A 23,347-nucleotide genomic window follows, 5' to 3' on the forward strand; every position below is an offset into this window, starting at 1 on the left:
CCTACCAAATTCCTAGAGTTTTTGGTCACAGATATGAAACTTCATATATTAGGTATTTGAATCCATGCAAAACTTTATCTTTGGGTTTTAGCCCAGAAAAAAAAGGAAAAAAAAAAAATCTGTGCAAAAGTGTGAAAATTTTAAAAAGTGAAATTTGTCAGGTAAAGGTCGAACGCCGGCATTATGAATGCATAACGTAGTAGCTATTGGTTCATGTTTTAATTTTTAGCCTTCCAGTGAACATGTTTTCATAGCTCAGTGATTGACGGCAGAGGCAAAATAAACTGAGCTGAACGTTTCGGTTTCAATTCTCGGTGGTGGCGCAGGAGCCCTTTTTATACTTTTTAAATCATTACTATATATTGCATCCTATCTATCTATATATCTATAAAAGTGAAAATGTCTGTCTTTTCTCTATGGTAGTTAAAAAAGACTATTATACAGAAAGGCATTACTTTACATATTCATACTTTTTTATATATACATATGCACATAACCTTATGCACAGTACATAGGGCCCGAGCAAGCCGGGTGGAACTGATAGTATATATATATACATATATATATATATATATATATATATACTAGCATGAGTGCCCGGCGTTGCCCGAGTGTTTGGAGGTGTATGCTGAACAAAAAAAAAAAAGTCAATTTTTTTTTAACTTTGCCCCCTATTATGAGCCCTTAACATTTGTTTTTGGCTCACATCAAGTTAGATCCATGTCCAAGGAACCTATATCTAAAATTTCAAGTATATATACTATAATTGTTGGAGTTTGGTAGAGTTCTCAAAGGTCAAATCGTTGAACTTTGATCCCTTAACAGTCAAATTTCTAGCCGAAAGCCAATCACATAGATTTTGCCAAATGTCAGTACCCTATATATCAAATTTCGAGTCTGTAGACTAATTGACAAGAGTTATTGCAAAGGAAAATATACAGACACATTCACTTTTATAGATATAGATTTTCAAAATGCAGCAAAATTAAAAAAGAATTAAAATCAAGTATATAATTCCTTGTCCAAATATAGTTCCCAAGTCCAATACAGAAAAACAAAAGAGAAAGGTTTCGTAAGAATTTTAGTCATTATGGGGAGTTTTTTTGTGATCGGAAAGAACAATTTGGGCTCTTAATAGTCGGGGGCATTGTAGTGGGGAGGGTGGTTGTCATTGGTTGGATCTAAGGGCCTTTTAGATAAAAGTGGCTTCTTTGCACATCTTTTAGAGGAAAAATCACATTTCTTTCATTCGTCTAGATATTGTATATCTAGAAAGAGAATTTCCAGCCCCTGTTTTGAATTCTTTGCTATGGTCAACATAAGTTTTCTTTCGATCTTTCAAAACAGTTAATTTAAGCCTGTGGTCGTCCTTCAAAGTGGATGCTCTAGGACGACCAGATTCCGATTTCCTTTTTACCAAGCATTCGACTTCGAACCTTTGACCAATTCGCTTCACTATAGAAGTTGAGATATGTTCACATTTTTTTTCATAAAATATCAAAAATGTACTTGTAAATCATTTTAGACTGCCTTAATCCTGCAATTCGGTTTTTTATATCCTTTTTTTTTTTTTTTTTTTTTTACAAAGGCATCACCACATTATCAAGGCCCAGAGGCCACTCAAGGATAAGGGTTAAAGAGTGTACAGTAGAAATTGGTCAATATAGTAATCATTAGTAATGAAAATTTGGTAAATTTAATAACTTATATGGAACGGCTCATTAAGAACTTATTTACTTTAGACTTGAACACAACCATATTGTAGTCAGCCGGAAAGCAGGAAAACGGAAGACAATTCCACAGGCGTGCAGTTCTAAGAAAGAAGCTTTGTTCATGGAATCTACGTTTAGGTTTAGGCACAGATAAAGAGTGGGGGAAATTATTGATAGTGTTTACAGCTAGACGAGTGTTTCTTGTGAAAGTTTGGCGAGGAGGGACCATAGATTGAAGCTCAGTTGAACACTTTCCATGAAAATAACGATACATCAGAGACAAACTCGCAACATCTCTTCTGTGAGATAGAGGTTGCAAGGAGGAGAAAAGGACATCTCCTACGAGGCTACGAAGTCTATTTTGAACTCTATCAAGGCAGGACAAGTCCTTTCTAGCAGCTCCTGCCCAGATGTGGCAACAGTATTCCATCCTTGGACGTACCTGGCTCTTATATAGGTAGAGAATAGCATCAGCAGTGAGATATCTACTGGATCGATAGAAAGAACCCACCATTTTTCCAGTGGCCTTGGCAACAGATTTGATATACGTGTTCCATTTAAGATCAGGAGTAATGGTCAAGCCCAGAAGCTTGTCAAAACTTGAGGCCTCCTGAAGACGAGAGCCATTCATTTCAATTGATGACAAATGTGAATTAGAATGTTGATGATGTAAAGAGAGAAGCTTGGTTTTAGATGCATTAAAAGTAACCAGCCACTCCTTTCCCCATTGTACTACGTGCTCAAGATCAGAGGAGAGAGAATTGGAGAGAACTTGGTCGTTTACTGTCTTAGATGTGCTACCATAAATGGTAGTGTCGTCAGCATAAATGTCTACAAATGATGTAAGGATATGATTTGGAAGATCATTAATGTAGATCAGGAAAAGAGTTGGGCCCAGGATGGATCCCTGAGGGACACCGGCATTAATACTGTGAGCTTCTGATTTTTGCCCCTCAACTACTACTCTTATGAACCTATCAGAAAGAAATGATTTAATAATTTAGAAGACTTTTCCAGCTATACCATAGCTAGCGATCTTATGAAGTAAACCTTTATGCCTTGCCAAGATGCGGTCTTACCATGTCTCGGATTAATCTTTCCACTTATATGCTATAATAATCTGCAAAATAGAAATTTTCAGTTAAAATTAGCAAAAATTAATGGAAAAATATTGACAAATCGATTTCTTCCTTCTTTCACTCTTGGCCAATTTTTTTGCTCATGAGTGTATATATATGTTTATATATGTATGTACATATGTATATATATATGCATGTATGTGTATATATACATATATGTATGTATATGCATATATATGTTTATGTGTATACGTATATATATGCATGTGAATGTTTTCGTCTGATTCCTATGGCCATTTATTTGTAAAATAATGTGTGAAATTTGTCATCATCATCATCTACAGCAGAAGTGTGAGTCTTATAAACAAACATTTCATTAAAAACAATGTCCAGGCATTTCAAATATTGATCTGTTGGGTTTTGTTTTTGTCTGATTCCTAGGTCCATTCATTTGTAAAGTTGCACAAACACTTCAACAAGTGACCGTTTCTTCTACAAATGGATAGATTGTTTTTCTTTTTTTACTCCTGTCAAACTCTTAAATCGTATCCATCACCATCATCGTATTCCTGATCATTGAGGATTTATGACTTTTGGAACGCTCCTTTATGTGTAGGTGTGTATATGTATGCATACACGTATATGTGTGCCTCCATGTGTGTATGTTTGCATGGGTGTGTACATGCATATGTATGTTTGCGTTCATCTGTACGTATGCATGTATGTGTGCATGCATGTTTATTTCCATGTGTATGTAGGGTTGAGAGAACTCCCGTAAGCCGTGGTGAAGGCAATCCCTCTAGAAGTAAATTCCTGATTTAAAAAATCATAAAGCGGGAGACCAGTACCTGCATTAAGCTGGTCTGCAGTTTGACTTGTTGCTGGCTATTTTGCTCTTGTTTGTTGCTGGATTTCAACATTTTGAATTGAGAGAGAGATTTAGTTGTCGTACAAAGCTAAGACTCTGTAACATCATCTGTGTATAGATACTCCCTTAGGCATTTGTCTCTAAAAAATTGTCCTGTGGCGATGGAAAAGTTGTGACGTGTGTAGGCCTGAAATGCTGGAAGCATGTAATAATTGATCTGCCTCATCATACGTATGTATGCATGCATATATGTATGTTTATATGTGTACATATGTATGTATATGTGTGTATATATGTTTGCGTGTATGTATGTGTATATATGCATATATATATATATATATATATGTGTATGTGTATAAATGTATATACACTGCGTGTCAAATTATTAAGATAACATTTTTCTACCAGTTTCAGAAACTTCCCGGTAGTTTCGCATCAAAAGCTTTGGAAACCTTGGCAATGCTGAGCTGCGGGTACTGTGAAATTTTCGTACTGTTCCACGCAATATAAGCAACTTGCTATCGTAATTGCTGAATCCACAGTATTTGAGGTGTGTCAAATTATTTACAAGGCAGTTTGTTTCGTCAATAAAATGGGTCGTAAAAGGTGGTTTGAGTAGTTCTGAAAAGCGTATTATTATAGAACAGCTAGTAAAAAGTAAAACTACCCTCGAAATATCGAAAATGATAGGAAGAACTTTGTCAAAGACCCTACTAATGTACGAAAAGAGCTAATAAAAGGTAAATCTAGAGTTGTTTCACGCTGTTATCTACTCCAAATTAAAGGTGAAGTTGTTAAGAACCCTGGGCAGACAAGTCGAGAAGTCTTTGACCAAGCCAGATTGAAGAATGTTTTAAAAAATACTCGATGTCGCCTTTTGAAAAAAGTGGCACAGTCTGTTAAGCCTGTGACAAAGCTTCAATTAAAGCAACGTCACATACAAAACGGATTGAAATGGGCAGTGGATAACATGAAAACGGGTTTTTCCAAAGTTTTGTTCATGGATGAAGTGTGTGTCACTCTTAATGGCCCAGATAGTTGCCGCAAGAGATGGGTCGTAGATGGATGACATCGTCATAAGCATTTAAGGCGCCAACAAGATGGTGGTGGGATAATGATTTGGCCTGGGATTATCGGAGGTACTTTAGTTGGCCCATGGAGAGTCCCAGAAGGCGTAAAAATGACGTCAAATGCTTACATAGCTTTTCTGAAGGAGCATTTTGAACCGTGGCTGAAGAAGCAAAGGTTGACGTTCAGAAGAACCATTATTTTTATGCAGGATAATGCTCTCTTGCATGCAGCAAACAAAAGCAAAGAGTATTTGCAACAACTGAGGTTCTCTGGTCTATGGAAGATGGAGTGGCCTGCGAATTCACCAGATTTGAAGCTAATTGAGAACCTTTGGAGTATCATGAATCTGTATTTATATATAAGTCTCAATATCTATTTCATTAATCTAGAACTACATAAGAAATAATCCTTCTATAAACCACGTAAATATATATATATATATATATATATATATATAAACGTAGTAATGTCAATAATCACCAAACAACGTCTAGGCTTATTTGAACATGCCCTAAGGAAGTTGTCAACCATTTGCTCCAATGGACCCCTGATGAAAAAAGAAGAGGAAAGCCAAACACGAACCGGTTCATGAAGAGAGATGGAGAGGATGATATAGAGAGAAAGATTGAGAGAGGGAAAGGGAGGGATGGATAGAGAGAGATATTAAGAGAGGAAGAGAGAGGGGGAGAAAAACAGAAGGTGAACTACACTTCACCGTTTTTTCCTCGTTTAATAGAGAAAACTTTTAAAACTGAGGCAATTTTAATTTTTTGTTACATCCAGAGTACCCCTTTTTTTTTCTTTTTTTTTCGGGAGCTAGATTTTCCACACATTAGAAACCGACAGGGTTATCTGTACTTTCACCTAACAAATTAATAAAAGAAAAAGATACCGTAAAATTTGAATTTAACATGAAAATACTATTTTTAAAAAATAGCATGATCACATAAGTGCCACTTTAGGTACTCCTTAGGCGTTGAGTTCCATGGCGACCAGCATAATTATTTAATGGTCGCTCCTTTAGCCCCCCCCCCTAGTCAAGGGTAATGTATGCGCACGTAACATTTTTTTTATTTATTGACGTTGGCTTAGTAACTAAACGATTTATTGATATAATTTTGTAACCCTTAAACGCATGCCGGAAGATTTAAATTGTTTCATTATTGTTGTAATGAAAAAGAAAGTTTCATTCAACACAAAACCAAAAACACATTAATGATAAATGATTTATTATTCTATTCATTGAAATTTACTAATTTTTAAATAAAAAAGTAAAAAAAGTTAAAAAAAATAGTTGCTTATGTGCGCATGTAAAAATGAATTATTTTAATCATTTAAAAATCTTGTTTTTATTTTGTTTTGTTTTTTTAGATAAGGTCCACTTTATAATCACTCCCAACCTCTTCATCTGAAGAACAGCTTCTGGAATAAACACCATTTTTGGAGGGGGGGGGGACTATTTAACTGATATTTGTTGTCAGCATACCCACCCAAAAATACTATTTAAAAAAAAAAAAAAAAAAAAAGGAGAGGTTCAGTGCCCGTTGCAAAGAAGTAGATTTCTTTATCAATAAAAGTTGTGGAGAAGTAAATTTATTTATCAATAAAAGTCATTTAAAAAAGAAAATTGTGGAGGTGGACCTAAATGTAAATATTTACCCAAAAAATTCTCCACTCATGTAAATTAAAAATGTCTGCAAAAGTGAGAAATTATCAATACATGGTTTAGTTTTTTTTTGTTTGTTTTTTTTAATATTCATGAAAAGAGTTAAGCCAACGTAAGTAAATACATGAATTACAAATGTTTGTAAAAGTGAGAAATTATTAATAAATGTTTAGTAACATTTTTCTTTTAATATTCATAAAGAGTAAAACTTTTGGTACTCCTTGGGCGTTAAGTTTCATGGAGACCAGCAGAATTATTTAATGGTCGCTCCCTTAGGCCCCCCCCCTTAGTCGAGGCTAACGAATGCGCACGTAACATTTATCATTTATTTACTTACATTGCCTTTCGCACTTTTACAAACATTTACGTTGGCTTAACTCTTTTCATGAATATTGGAAAAAAGTTTGGTACTCCTTGGGCATTGAGTTCCATGGTGACCAGCAGAAAAAATAATAGTCGCTCCCTTAGTCTCCCCCCCCCCTCCTAGTCAAGCCTGACGCATGTGCACGTAACATTTATTATTTACTGACGTTGCAACTAAACGATTATTTGTTACTTTTACAAACATTTATTTATTTTGAAAAAAGTTTTACTCTTTATGAATATTAAAAGAAAAAAAAGTTACTAAACATTTATTAATAATTTCTCATTTATACAAACATTTGTTTTTAAATTTCTTTTTAAATGACGACTTTTATCGACTTTTTTCTTTTGTTTTATGGTAATTGCGGATGGGTATGCTGACAACAAATATCAGTTAAATTTTGCAAACCCGAAGTTTATTACAAAAACGTTTTGTTTTCGCACTATTCAACAATTTGTTCATCCGCGTATGTAAATTAAAAATATTTGTAAAAGTGCGAAATTAACAGTAAATGATTTAGTTATTTTTATTTATTTATTTATTCATTTTTTTACATTAGGTCCACCTCCACAAATGTTAAGAACAGCTTTCAGAATAAACACCCTCAACCTCTCCATATTAACAGATTTCGGAATAAACACTATTGGGGGGGGGGGTGTTAAAATGGCTTTCGGAATGAACACCCCCAACCTACCCCATGTTAAGAACGGCTTTAATTTGAAAGCCATTTTTAACATGGGGAGGTTAGGGTGTTTATAATACGCTGAGGCATGTCATAAAAATGAAACAGTTTAGAAAAACAAACTTTTATGTAAACAATGCCGTGAAAGAAACTAAACAATTAAAACGTAAGGTTTCATGAGTGAAAAGCCTAAAGATAAATAAAGGAATTTAAAATTTTAAAATTGGTAAGATACATAAATGAATTTAAATTTAAAAACCTGGGATGTTTTTTTTGTTTTTTTTGTGCTAATGCAGAGTGTGATCCGCGCTATTTTTTAAATCGTATTTCCACGTTTAATTAAAGTTTTATGATGTGTTTTTTATTCAATTGTAAGGTTAAAGTACAGAATAGGTACAAAACACCCTCCCTTCCCCATGTTATAAATGGCTTTTTAAATAATAACGTTATTATTTCAGCACGGATCACTCTCTGCATGAGTACCTTTTTTTTTTTTTTTTTTTTTTTTTTTTTTTTACACTTATCTTGTAATTTGAGAGTAGTTGAACTGGAAGTTACCGGAAATAAAACCGGGCAATCTCGCAGAAACGACTTACGAAAAATAATTATATTTTAATATTTTTATAATTCGCAATGTTAAATTACTTTAATAACATGCAAACATTCATTGACTTTACCAAATTTTTGAAATTTTCAGAAAATCTATCTGTAATGTAGAAATATGGTTTTATCGATGTTGAACAAACCAAGAATTACATTTTATATATATATATATATAACTGTAAATCAAAAATCTACATATACAAATTTATTTTTTGACAAAATACCTCCAATAAAAAAGGAGCAGTGAAATATCAAAGAATGTAATGTTCTCGTCATAGGATAGAAACTGGTTTGCAGATTATATATATAAAATAGATTCTAGCTCTGCGCTACATATATAATCTGCTAACCGATTTCTATCCTCTGTTGAGAAGGCCATTACAGTTTTTATTTATATTTACATCATTAAATTCTACTTCTCACTGTCTATTGAACTTTTTTTTTTTACTTAGTTGGGATAATATGAATATTAATACATTTATTGGACTGTAGATTACATTTACAATGTCCTAGTAAACTTCCTCTATTAATTACATGATATATATGATTAGAAATCCAGCAGAGTGTCCAATTGAAAGGAAAATTGGAAATATGAGAGCTCACTTCAGCCAATACTCATGTATTGACTGAAGAGAGCTTGATATGGATATCTTAAACGGTCCTAAGTATCGGGCTTGAAACCGACGGTACCAATGACTTGTCTCATCTAACAACTTTCTGCACACACACACACATATATATATATATATATATATATATATATACTAGCAAAAGTACCCGTCATTGACTGGGTTCAAAAACAGCCTACAGATAATGGACTCTGATTTATGAAAGTATGATAGGTTATGAAAAGGAAGGGTTGTAAAGAGATAGCTTCGAATTTGGGGGTATCAAAACCAAAGCAAAATATGATGAAAGTAAAAATAAAATAGATAAAGCCCATAATTTATTACACCATATCTGTTCACACTGAAACACTTCTATTAAAAAACCTTGATAAACTTTGTGACATATTTCGATTCTTTGGAGGTCAGGTGCAAACGAACACCCCATAATTTTATCATACCATATTTCTTCAAATTGAAACAATTATCAAAGTATACTTACGCAGATAGATACGAAAAGTCTATAAAGTTTGTGCCTATTTCCATTTTATTGAGGCCATGAACGAACGCAGACCCCACAATTTTATTATACCATCCCTATTTAAGTTAAAACATACTTATCAAAGTATTATTATGTACATCTATCTATATCAAAAACACTTAAACATTTTCTTTTTAATTTTTCATTTCCATACTTTGTGGACCAGGCGCGAATGCAGACCCCCACAATTTTTATGAACCACCGTTCTGTCAGATCAAACATACCCATTCCTGTGTCTCGATATATTTTCTATCATTATATTTAATCAGTTTTTTTTAAATAGTCAACCATATAGGAGCCTATTCGTGACCAGACACATACAGCTTTATATTATAGATGTATAGTATTAAATGAATCTTGTATCAAATTTGAATGTAGATGGTACCCTACTTGATATTGAAGCCATCATCTGCTATTAATGTTTGTTTTTCTTTTGCACAGAAAAGGTTTGTGAAGCTGCTGCCAATTCATTCAAGATTCAGGTTAAAGTCTTAACATTATGAGTTGATAGCATTTTTTGATTAGACAATGGCAAAATTTCATACCTTTGTGATTAAACAAGTTATATTTGAGAGCAGTTTTTTTTTTTGAACAATTATATGGATGAAAAAAGAAAAACATTCCAATAATATTAATTTTTATACTGTAATTGAAAATGTAAAAAAAAAGGTAAAAACTGACAATACAAAGTAAACCATTTTTGATTTTTCAATTTCATGCTATATTTGATTCAAATGTTCAGGGTTAAATTTGATTTGATATTGCTGAAATTTCACAGCCTATTTCAACTTAGCTGACAACTTACAAGAATTGTATGCATATTTTTAGGATGACAAGAAGCAGAGATATTGTGCAAAGTTAAATATTTCGAATTGTTAAGGTACATTATTGACTTGCATCATTAAATTCCATATAGCTTGTAGTTTCAAAATTATTTTTATGCATAATATAATTATATAAGTTTTTATTGTACATTTTTTTCTTTAAAACATTAAAAATGCAAACATGGAACCAAAATACTAAATTTAAAAACATGCTTCCCCCTTCCAACACCATGGTTGGCAGTTATTTGTAATAGTGGTAATAACAGAGATGTGAACACTATCTTGACTGGGTTTTTTTTTTTTCTTACATTCTTTTTGAATAAATATTAAAATCTTGAGAACATAACTTTGCTCTCCTGTGGTGGATTCAAATTATGTTAGGACTTAAAACAGAATTTCATTACTTTTTATTATTAAAGGAAAAATAAAAAATATATTTTTTTTAAATTCTCTTACCCCCCCCCCCATACAAAGATGCCAGTATTTCTTTCTACAGATTAATTTGCTTCCAGAAAAGTATCTATCTTAGGAGAGCACATATTTTTTATATATATATATATATATATATGCGTGTGCTGGTTCTGACAAATTAAGCTCTTTTGATTCATTCAGTATCAAATTTATGAGCAAGAATCATTCTCACTATCCATAATAATTTCCACACTTAATCCATATGTGAATATATACTCATAAATACATGGCAATTAAACTCCATAGATTCTTCACCATTTTGTCCCCCATAAGGAACCATAAGGTTAAAATATATGAAATTTATGTTACTTGGTCTTATATACACACACAGACACACAACGGATGCTAATGATTTTTTTGGGGTTTTTTTTTTTACAGATTATTACATTGCTTCCAGAAAAATAGCTGTATCTTAGAAAGGCATATTCATAATCTACATGGGTCGTCTAAATTTCTACATGTACTGGCCCGCCATTATTTTCCACTGAACAACACTTTCTTTGAGCTCTCGTTTTTATTTGGCATTTTGTTTTATTGGATTTGCTTTTATGGTTGTAATATCTGGTCTTAAAATAGAGGGGCCATGCCTATGTAATACTTCTTATTCAGGATTTCCTTGACAAACATCGTGGCTTGGTAAACAAAGCTTTTGGTGAGGTATTTTTTTTTTTTTTTTTTGCAAAGTGCACAAATTCTACAGTTATTTCTCTTCATTACCTTTTTTTCATATTTGTACTAGCAGGGCTACCCAGCATTATTTGGGACCATAAAAAATTAAATAGAAATTAAACAGAAGTGAAATAATGCGTGTAACATCTTAATTTTAAAATTTCTATTCCCCGCCTCTCTCTTCAGCCGTCTCTGTATCTTTCTTTTTCCCTCTCTTCCTTTTATTGTTTTTCTCTGTAACTCTTCATCTTTCGCCTAACTCGCTTGTTTTACTGTGCTGAAAAAATATAATTCAGAATTCCAGCAGCCTATCACTTTCATGGTTCTTTGACCTTTTGGCTAAGATCCGGCATTTTAGTGAAGATCTAAACGCAGTACCTGTATATATTCAGGATTCAATAAAACTTTTTCAAATTTGGGTTTAACTTAAGTAGAAAAGTTCTTTGAATGTGGTATTATGATGACTGAGAGTTCTATGTAAGAGTAGGATAGACAATTTTAAGTATTTGTGACCAAATATGACCAATGATACCCATCAAGCCCACACTTTTGATTGGCCTTGTACCTAATTGTTCAATTTGTAATTTTCTAATATTTTGTGCAAATAAATGTTTCAAAGTGTAGTTCCCAGCATTCCAGCAACCTAATAATTTTATGGTGTCTTGGCCTTTTGGCTAAGATCAAAGTGTAGTACAAAAAAAATTTTATTCAGAAATCTTAAGTAGGACAACCCCTGGAATGAATGTATTATGATTGAAGACTAGTTAGAAATAGTTTGGACAATGAAAGAGTGACAAAAATAACGATAGACTCACCACCTCAAACTTTTGAATGACCTTGTGTCTAATTTATGTCTTTTGTATAATTTTCGTAAATAAATTTTTTGGGCTTATGACAAAAAGAAAACGGACACTAATATACTACTTCCTCACTCACCCCTAAAAGGAAACTTTGGTAATCCATAGGCATAAGGTATCATAACCACAAAACTGATATTACATAATCACAAGACAAAAAAAAGGAGATGATCATGCTTGGGAGAATAGACATATGACAACAATACAAACATTACATTATTTCCTTTATCCCTCAAAAAACAGATTTTGGTAATCCATGGGAGTAAAGTATCATGGACCATAGAACAGATATTACGTTATCACAACTACTGAAAAAAAGAGATGATCTCATAGGAAGATTCAATCTAGACATATTAGTTTAGTTACATGAAAGAAAAAAAAATGGAAGCAATTGAGTTAATAGATGTAAAACAATGTATGAAGAAAAAAAAAAAAAAGACATGAGAGAAAGTGATAAGAAATACATTTGAGAAAAGGACATAGAACTGTTTTGTGGCACATCAACTTTTTTGGAGTCATTCAGATTTATAAGATATTTAAGACAAATTCGACATCTTAGCAAAGAGAAAAAATGTCATATCTTGGCAAATAAGTGACATTCTCAAATTTGAAGTATATCTTTTAGATAATCTACTGGTTACAACTTCCACAAAGAAGCCTCCAAACGAGACCTGAGCATGCAACCATTAAGGGACCCTATTAACAGTTCGATCCTGGCAATCAGCTTGTCCATAGTGTTGCAGGTGGTAGAGTTGTGGTCTTTCATGAGTGTACCACACATAATATTTCATGGTGAATTGAGGAGGAAGGGCACATGTCGGGACTGGTAAAGTTATAGAAATTCTCAGAGCCACTTCTGGATTTTCTGCTACCACACATATGGTCTTATCGCAGCAACCCTCTCCACTTAGTGCATGGAAAATAAGATAGCCACCAGTTGTTTTGTACATCATGCAACTTGCCCTGAGAACCAGAGCACCCTCTGGCTCAACTTAATATTTGACCTTGTTGAGGATTTTCTTAGCTTTTTGCAGTTCTCTTGGATCTTGACAAGGAATAGTTAAACCTTGTGACTTGTAAAGATCCGCATTCACTAATTTCTTCATAGATCACAACTATGATGGCCGTCTCTTGCTAACTGATTCCAAACACTTTGTACACTCATACGAATAAACACACACACAAGTACTAGGGCAGGTAAAATGAATTCCCTGAATAAAGGTTTTGCAACACTTATATCTTGATTTTACTTTTTATAAGGAGGACATAATGGATGAAATTCAATGCGAATCTGATATTTGAGTTTTCAAGTGGGAAGTTATGCCTTTATTATGCTCCCTAACATCTTAAAATATTCCAAAGAAATATAAAATTTGGGGAATATTTATTATTTATTTATTGATGTCTAATATTGTTAAAAATGAGAAAAAAAGAAGTAATCTGAATTTACACAAAGAACACTTACCTCTTAATCCCCTTTGTATAAAACAAAACATAACAATTGCATCCATATGTTTAGCACTTGCATGCCAAAATTCCTATTGATTGGTTAAAATAGTTTAGGAGTGAATCCTATACATAAAAATATATGACCTTATCTAACTTTATAAATAGAGAAGAGATATGTTCGTGTGATAGTTGTTGACTCATGCTAGAATATCACCATTAATGCAGGTACAATTAAGCCAACATGGATGCCCAAAAGAGAGGACACCTCAAAACTTGCCAATAACCCACAGTTAAAAAATAGAACAAAACTGTCAGACATGATTTCCTCTCTTTCAGCTTCCTCTTCTTATGCACTCTCAGATCCTCTTGAATCCCCATGGATTTTGTCATTTTCAATTCCACATACCAATGAACACCCCCAGTCTTCACAGATGTGTACTACCATCATACTGCCGCCTCACACCCACATTTTTGTTTGTGGGTAGCTTTTAAGACCTGTCCTGCTGAGACACTCTTTCACACTTCTTGCATTTTGAGATAGATGTGCTGCAATTGTCAGCATACTAATTTTCATTTTCACATGGTTTGGGGAATGGGGGATTCACATGGTTTAACACACATGCATATACACTCACATAGAAATGAATTAGGCTGTAATGAATATAAATTGTGCATAAAAAAAAGACATTAAATCGACTTACCTAAAATATACTTGCATGTGGAATAAGGCAGTTTGGATTTTCTAAAATTTAAAATGATCTTTTCGGCACCTTGTCTTTGTTCTGGTGTCACAACATCTGGTGGAGCCTGAATGAAAAAAAATAAATTATTTTCAAATGTAAAAAATAAATACAATAAGTTGATTAAGAAATTTCCAGATTTAATTTCTTATTAAATTTTAACATTTGAAATAAAACTAATTCATACATCATTTATAGACAGTGGTGTTTTCCACGATTTCAATTTCTTTCTTTGTTTTTAATGAATGAACAAAATTAAAAAAATGTGCAATCTACGATGAAAAAGTTTGACCCAATTTCAAGCTGCTGAAATTTTAAACAAGTCTGACTTCAATTCTGAAAACAATGGATTTGCTTCAACTCCAAAGATATATTCTAAAGATTGTATTATGTACCAGCAAGAGTATGCCTTTCAAAGAATATTTATTCCCATCTCAAGTAATTTTTCAATGATCACTTAAAAATAAACAGTTCACGTCATTAATGAAAACAAAAATGCATCATTGCTCAATATATTTTTACTATCAAATAGGGTGATATTTAAATAAAAACAAATATAGGAATAATATATATATTATTCCTTATAGTTACCTGTATACCATAATAGTTATATTGTTTTACTGAAATAATGTAAGCAGCAGTCATCAACTTATGTGTCCTGCCTTGTAAACTTACCCCCCCCCCTCCAATAATAAAAAAAAATTGTTTCATTTAAAATCATTTAAAATTAGATAACCAAATAACATAGCAAGGGTTTTTCATTTAACTTATATTACTAGCCAATCAGAAAAAATATTGCTCTCACTCAAAAGTGGTCTGCTTTGAGCAAAACAAAAATTAAATAATCCCAGACAATGCTGTGTAGATAAACCTAATTAAATTACTTCATTACAAACTCAATTCTCAAGTCAGTTTTAAGATTTCAATCTGTCAATTGGATATATATTACTTTGTGTCCAAAAATGATATCTACATTTATGATTAAAATATATTGCAAATAAATTTAAAATTGGAAATATAACCACTACTAAAATTCCAGCAAATTTTAACAAAATTTGCATAGACGACCAAATGGAGAATAAAAAAAATTGCATAACTAGCAGAAAAAGCTCACAATTTCTAAAGTAAGAAGAAAGAAAATCTTAACTTCCATAATAAAGAATTGCACTTAACAGTAACATAAAAAGCAGAAAAGCCAAAGAAAAGAAAAACAAAAGATGGACTGATAGAGAGAAAAGTCCAGCAGTAGTTTTTCTCATAAATTTTTATCCATTTATTTTTTAAAATAAAACATGCTATTTAAGAAACGTTAAAACCTACTCAGAGTTGCCAAATGTACAAAGGATTGAATCGTCTTAAAAATAAAATTTAAAAAAAAAAAAAAAAAAAAAAAAAAAAACGGATGAAAAATAGTTGAATTCTTATTATCTTGAAATATCATTAAAAACGTAACCACTTAACATTTTCAACAATCTTAATAGTGGATTTTTTTTTTAACTTTATTAGTTTTTGTTTTTATGATGACAGCCAGCTGGTTGTAAAGAGTCAAATTCTGCACAGCAAATACAAAACTGAAGAGGCAGGCAATTTCATCATTCAAATTATGTCTATTAAACATAAGCAATATTTTAATATATGGTTTCATAGAAATAAGTGGCCGAGTCTATTGTACTATGATAAAGAAAGCAACAGAAAAAAAACAAGGTTAAGATCATTGTTATGTGATGAGAGACTTGCACACACTTGAACACATACATGCATACAATAGAAGTAAGGGAGCAAGAAATAGTTCTGCTGCATTAGATAGAAGAGAGTTGATGAACAGGAATTAACTAAATAAAAACAACCATGAGGTCTGAATCGAGATTATTTATTCAAAATTGTTTTAAAAGATTAAAGAAAACAGCTTTTTTCACAGAAATTATAAATAAGTGTTGCTTATATATACAAATATTTTAAAGTAAAATTAGCAATCGATGAAATAGAAAAATGACGCTTAAGATGAGAACAGTAGCCAGATGAATCCAAAAAATACGAATGAAATAAACATTTTTCTTAGATAATCCATTGATTTTGACAAGTGCCATTTCTTTCTTACATAGATTGTATTTTATACCTCAATGGCGATAGTTGAAAATGACAGAACCGAGACACTAAAAACTCGCCAATTTAAATAAAATCTAAAACTTCTTTCAAAGAGTTCTTTACATTATACAAATTAAATATATTTTTAGTTAAAAAAGAAAAAAAAAATTGCATTCTTAATCAAATAGAAATACTTATTTTACTTTTTTAAATTAGATTTAGAATAAGTATAAAACTTACAATCCATTATTGGTTTGTAAAATATACTTTAAATTTTTATGTGTTTCATTGTACATGAGACAAAAAAAAAAAAAAAAAAAAAAAAAAAAAAAAAAAAAACTTACCTGGAGAGAAATAAAAGTAATACAGTATTGTTGTATACGTTAACCAAAAAGTGCTCAATATTTTAGATATAACTGGCGTATTTAAAGCTACATTGCCCAGAAGCAGAAACTCCAACATATTTACTCAGTTGTAGAAGAAACTGTGTTGAGGGAAAACAAAGGTAAAAACAAGAAGCAGGGGTAAAGAGAGAACAAGAGGGATCAATTTTATAAAAATTGAACACACACAAGTTCTTATTTTGTTGTTTATGGCCTCAGGCAACGTAGGGTAACTCTACCGAGATAAAGTTACATTTAAATCTATGATTTGTGAGATTTTAAAAGTTGGGCTTAATATAAGCTAATATATCAAAATTTGATTCTAATTAGATAATTTCAATTATTTTTGTATCAGTAACATGCGTTACTACAGTTTATATTTTAAATTATGTAGTCCCATCTAACAATTAGAAATATGAAAACATTTTTTCAGCATAATCGGGAGGGGGGGGGTAAATCAACATCAGCAACTCATATTTTTAATTAAATAAAAATTAACTAAAATGACTTAACAGTATCGTGAGCAACATCAGCTCAGTAGAGCTAGCCTTTAATAACATGAAGGGACAAAAAGCTGCTTAGGTCTTCACAAGTTTTCGATAAAGATTTTTTTTAAACTTGAATCAAAATTAAGAGAACAATAACTAAATTAATACTAATAAAAGAATCGAATCAAATATAGTAAGATCTTTTAATATTAACTTTATCATCAAAACATTTCTTCATTAAATGAGATAGAAAGATAGAGGAGGGATTCAGGTTTTCAAATTTACTGATTTGAGTATTAAACATCCACTTAATCTTGGACCTAACAAGTGGCCACCCGATTTAATTCGATCAAACACCACTGTATGTCTGCCACAATTGTCTGACCAGAACAATATCAACAAACCGTAGATGACCGAGCCAGCAACTATTGGCCTTGATGCTGATTCTGAGTCAAGTTGGCAGAAAGCAGAAAATATGTTAGAGGCTGGAGATGAACAGCTAGCTCGGGGAGGGGGGCATTTTTTCTTATATACTGTATACATTTTCATGTCGAAGATTCTAGGAGGAAACATAATTAAATGTATTTCTGTGGAAATAGTTTTTTTTGTATTTTTTCAATTATGTCACCTTTTTTTATATACTAATCCTTAATTTATAAAGCTCAATGTAAATACAGAGCTGTAAAATGTTTTTGACTCCTAATGGGGCATAACACCAATGATTTCGCCAATCGTTTTTTTTTTATGTCGGGTTGAGTGTCAAGTAACGAATCCCTGACGAGTACTTCTACCCTGTCTCCTTGTAGCCGAAGTCACTAGGAGACCATCTCATCACGAGTAATGGGGGTATGACACCAATGATTTCGCCAATCGTTGTTATAACCACCGGCTGTGGTAACCAACCAATGAAAATCTTCTAAAGTTACTATAAATATTGTCGAATTTTAGATTCAATCAGTTCGCCGTTAACTATGTCACCGACCGCATTTGATTCATGGCCGCCATCTTTGTTACTAGCAAATACTGCTGCCATCTTTGTTATTGGAAATTACTTCACACTCCGTATCGAGACTGCACTCTGTTCAACATGTCTCAACACTCAACAGAAATGACAAAAGTCTATATTCCAAATTTCATTATTACAATTTATTCCTTTAATTGCGTTGACATTTACAATTCTGGACAGCAACTGTTTCATAGCGCAAAATCATTCATTTAATTATTATATTAATCAATGAATCTATTCTGCCCTTAACTTGTCAGAAGAAATAGCAACTATCAATCCATTAAAATAAAATAAAATGCATTTGAGCATGATTATAAAATCTGAAAATTGGAAGTGAAGTTGCAATTACCTTTTATTTTATCCTTTATTACTATTAATTTTCAAGTAAAGTCACTAACATTTAAATTTCTTTAATTGTATTTATTTTGCTATACTCTACTAAAAAATATTCTATTTAGTATTTTCTTATTTATAATTGATCTATGCATATTTACTTAGATAGTATTATTGTAATTTTATATATATATATATATATATATATATATATATATATATATAACACAGGTCTATATATTTAATTTTATACAAAGCTAATTAAAAAATATGTATTTTATTATACCAATTGTTGAGTTTATCTAAATTATATATCTATACATTTTTTTATTACATAAATTATAATTCTTTTGTCGTCATTTAATCATTTTTCATTAATCTTCATTTTTATATAAAATTTCCCTTTGTAATATTTTACTGTAATCTGTTTACAAACAGTTAAACTCCTACCATTGGGCTATCGTCCACAGGAGACTCATTCATATGTAATATATTGATGTTGGCATTCTATAGATGTTCAGCATAAATGGAGATGCTCTAATATCATTGTAGCTCTTGTTTTGTAGCCCAGTTGTAAAGTATGTTTAAATATATTTTAATTCTTGCAGATTTCGGATATATGTTCTATCAATTTTTATGTTATAAAGTTGCGATTTCAAAAATAAAAAATATACCCTAATCCAATTCTTCTCCATGACAATGCCTGACAACACGTTGCTAAACTGACTCTGCAGAAGTTGGACAAATTGAGCTACAAAACTGCCTCATCTGCCATACTCTTACCTACTGGCTACTTTTTTAAGCATCTCGACAACTTTCTGCATCAGAAATGCTTAAAAAACCTAAGCAATATCAAAAACGCCTTTGAATGCAAGATTTTTATATTACTGGCATAAATACACTTCTTTGCGTTGGCAAAAGTGCGTTGATTCTGCTGGTGTTTAAACTTTTAGTTGAGCAGAAATATGTATATCTGAATTTAAAAGTTAAAAACTGCAAGAACTTTCTTATGAACATGATTGTATAATAAATAAATATATATATATATATATATATATATATATATATATATACTAGCAGAAGTACCTATCGTTGACTGGGTTCAAAAACAGCCTACAGAAAATGGACTGTGATTGATGAAAGTATGATAGGTTATGAAAAGGAGGGGTTGTAATGAGATAGGTTTTGATACTCAAAAGTTTTACCCTAGGCAAAATATGATGAAAGTAAAGATAATTTTCGAAAATATTTTTTTATATCAACTTTGTTTCCATTCGTAGCCAAGAGTGACCAACAAAATGATGTTTCATTACAAAGAGAAAATGTAATATATATAATAATATAAATATACAAGAAATAAATGTTACCTTATTCAATAAAATTTACTTTTATGGTAGAAAAGTTCATTGGTTTGTATTTTTAAGTAGTTTGTAAAAAAAAAATTTTTTTTTTTTTTTTTTTAAATTCACGAACCAGTTTAAAAAAAAAATCAAAATGGCAGCGACTTTGAAATGGAGAGCCCCATTTTCAATTTGAAGGAGGGGCACCTGAGCATTCTGTGTTAACAATTTAAGAGAGTTCCGTCAGCGTAAGGAATATTTATAAACATTTTAATGTTTTCCGTTATTTTGTGCTTGAGGAATATTCGATTATGGCATGTGTAGTTAATATAAAAATTCATTTAAGTAGTTATCGCCTCAAATTTCATTTTAATTTCGGTTTGCTGAAATTATTTCAAGTAAAGAGCATTAAAAACTATTTAAAAAAAAAAAAAAAAAAACATGAACTGAACTTTTATTGACTATGGTAATATTTATTTCTTGTATATTTATATTTTTGGGTAGTCATTTGTTGGCTTTTCTGCTAAACACTCTAACTAAATAATATCGAAGACTATCGAAAAAAAGAAACAAAAACAGTTTTGAAAAATAATGAAGCTTTACTTCAGTAAAATAATCCAAAACAGCAAAATGGGATATTAAAAAAGTAAACGCGTAATTACTTTAGTTTTTTAAAGCAAAGAATCGATATAAATATGGCGCCCTTTTCAAACAGAACTGCGTTTCAGTTTTACAGTATTGAACGGTGTAGTATTGTGCCGTCGGATTCAGGGTTGTACTATTGTAATGTAAAGAACACGCAGAAAGGGTTGTAATCAACTGAATTCCTTCTAGTACACTGACAAAAAAAAGCTTAAACAGATATATAAATAAGGTTATGCAAATGTTTTTAAAAAGACACGTAATCATGTGAGCAGGATTTTTTCCTTCTTTTGACATAACGAGTAACGTTCTTATTTTCTATTATATATCTATTTTCGAAAGAGTGCCACGTGCAAGTGGAGAAGGAAAAAAAACAGTTATACAAAATTTGTGTCGAGAATTGTCTCAAGTTCTGACTTTTTTTGGCTTTCACTTTAATAAGAACATGAATTTATGAGGTGAATTTATTCAAGACAATATGATTCAACTCAAAATAAATAAAAGCTAACATGAATTAAGATTAAAGTTAAGGTGTCATTGTGGACCCTCACCCCTTTTAAAAAAACCTTGTTAAACTTTGTGACATATTTACATTCTATGGAGGTCATGCGCGAACAAACACCCAATAATTTTATTATACCATATTTCTTCAAACTAAAACATAATTATCAAAGTATACTTACGCAAATAGATATGAAAAGTTTTTGTTAAAGTTTGTGCCATATTTCCATGGAGTACAGGCGCGAATACAGACCCCACAATTTTATTATACTATCCCTAGTATAGTAGAAACATACTTATCAAAGTATACTTATGTACATCTATATCAAAAACCCTTGTAAACGTTTTTTTTTTGTTTTTTTTTTCCATTTTTTATTTCCATACTTTGGGGGCCAGGCGCGAACGCAGACCTCACAATTTTTATGAACCACCGTTCTGCCAGATCAAACATACCCTTTCCTGATCCTCGATACATCTTCTATCATTATACGTAATCAGTTTTTTTGAAATAGTCAACCATATAGGAGCCTATTCGTGACCAGACACACACACAGACGTTCAGCTTTATATTATAGACTAGCAAAAGTACCCGTTGTTGACTGGGTTCAAAAACAGCCTACAGAAAATGGACTCTGATTTATGAAAGTATGATAGGTTATGAAAAGGAAGGGTTGTAAATTTGGGTTGAATTTGGGAGTATCAAAACCAAAGCAAAATATGATGAAAGTAGAAATAAAATAGATAAGCCCCATAATTTATTATACCATACCTGTTCACACTGAAACACTTATCACAATATTCTGTGGATCTATATTAAAAAAACCTTGTTAAACTTTGTGACATATTTCCATTCTATGGAGGTCAGGTGCGAACGAACACCCCATAATTTTATTATACCATATTTCTTCAAATTGAAACAATTATCAAAGTATATTTACGTAGATAGATATGAAAAGTCTTTATTAAAGTTTGTGCCTATTTTCATTCTACGGAGGCCAGGCGCGAACGCAGACCCCACAATTTTATTATACTATCCCTGTTTAAGTTCAAACATACTTATCAAAGTATTCTTATGTACATCTATATCAAAAACACTTGTAAACGTTCTTTTTTTTTAACTTTTAAAAGTTTTTATTTCCATACTTTGTGGACCAGGTGCGTACGCAGACCCCACAATTTTAATGAACCACCGTTCTGCCAGATCAAACATACCCATTCCTGTATCGAGATACATCTATTATTATATGTAATCAGTTTTTTTAAAATAGTCAACCATATAGGCGCCTATTTGTGACCACACACACATTCAGCTTTATATTATAGAAGAGATTATATATATATATATATGTGTGTGTGTGTGTGTTTTTTTGTTTGTTTTTTTTTTTTAAATATAATTATCCACTGACGAGTGTTTTGTTGTCTACAACTCATCAGTGGCTGAATCTAGCAAGACTCAAAATCAGGACCCCATGAAAAGAAGCCTAAACTCCTACCATTGGGCTATCTTGCACAACTGCTTGGATACATACACACTAGCCGTATTTACTAACATTGCCTATGTGAAAATATATTGCTAGTCTGAAGGATTTCTTTTTTTAGTTTTTAGGAAAAAATCTCAAATATATCATGATTACAAAAGTTGCCTTGAACAGTTATAACATTCGTAATAATGAGGTAAAAATTAAAAAAAGTCTTCATGCTGCAGTATCACTAAAAAAGAATATTACTTTCAAACAGTTATAAAAGCTGAAAATGGAGTTAAGTCAAATCAAAAAGAATCATTAAAAAACACAAAATAAATTTAAAATCTGAAAATATTAAACAAAATTTAATGTAAATGTTTAAACCAATTTTTAGTCGCGTGCAAGCAACTAAGTCACTCCGCCGGTCGGTAACACTTTTGTGCTTGGCCTTTTTGGTTAAGATCAAAGGTCTGTTGTTAATAGATGCTGTTCTTTGCTTTTTAAGCTTTTCTTGGCCTTTTGGCCACGATCAAAGTATTGTAAATATATTCGTTTTTGCAAAAATGCTGGGGTTTTCATTAGTTAGTTTAGAGTCCACAGAGTGAATGAGGTATTGTGGTAAATGTTGCCAGTCAAGAGTAAAGTCGCCAAAGACTCCATTTTCACTTTAGTAACAAAGACCCTACAACACTCCCCATCCCACTTTTTGTATGGCCTTGTGCCTAAGTTTGTTTACAAATGTTAATTTTTTGCTTTTATTTTTGGAATTTGTCATTATTTAATTTGTAAAAATTTTTCATTATGGAAATAAACTATATAAACAAGATCAAAGTGTAGTATCTGTTCTTACATGCTGTACTAAGGTTTGCAACCTTGTGATATAAAGTGGGGGATCACTTTTTTGT

The 23,347-nt window shown here is 31.6% G+C and overlaps 1 protein-coding gene across 1 annotated transcript in view; it reads right to left on the bottom strand.

The window, feature by feature from the left end:
• Window positions 1–23,347, bottom strand: part of LOC145291343 (exportin-4-like) — a 261,999-nt gene that overhangs the window by 107,078 nt on the left and 131,574 nt on the right. The window contains exon 2 of the mRNA XM_080137107.1: window positions 14,163–14,268. Coding sequence (XP_079993233.1) covers window positions 14,163–14,268 — 106 coding nt within the window. The remainder of the gene's footprint in view (window positions 1–14,162; window positions 14,269–23,347) is intronic.

Source organism: Euprymna scolopes, chromosome 12 (genome assembly GCF_053919585.1).
Source record: "Euprymna scolopes isolate OS-2025 chromosome 12, ASM5391958v1, whole genome shotgun sequence".
NCBI lineage: Eukaryota > Metazoa > Mollusca > Cephalopoda > Sepiida > Sepiolidae > Euprymna > Euprymna scolopes.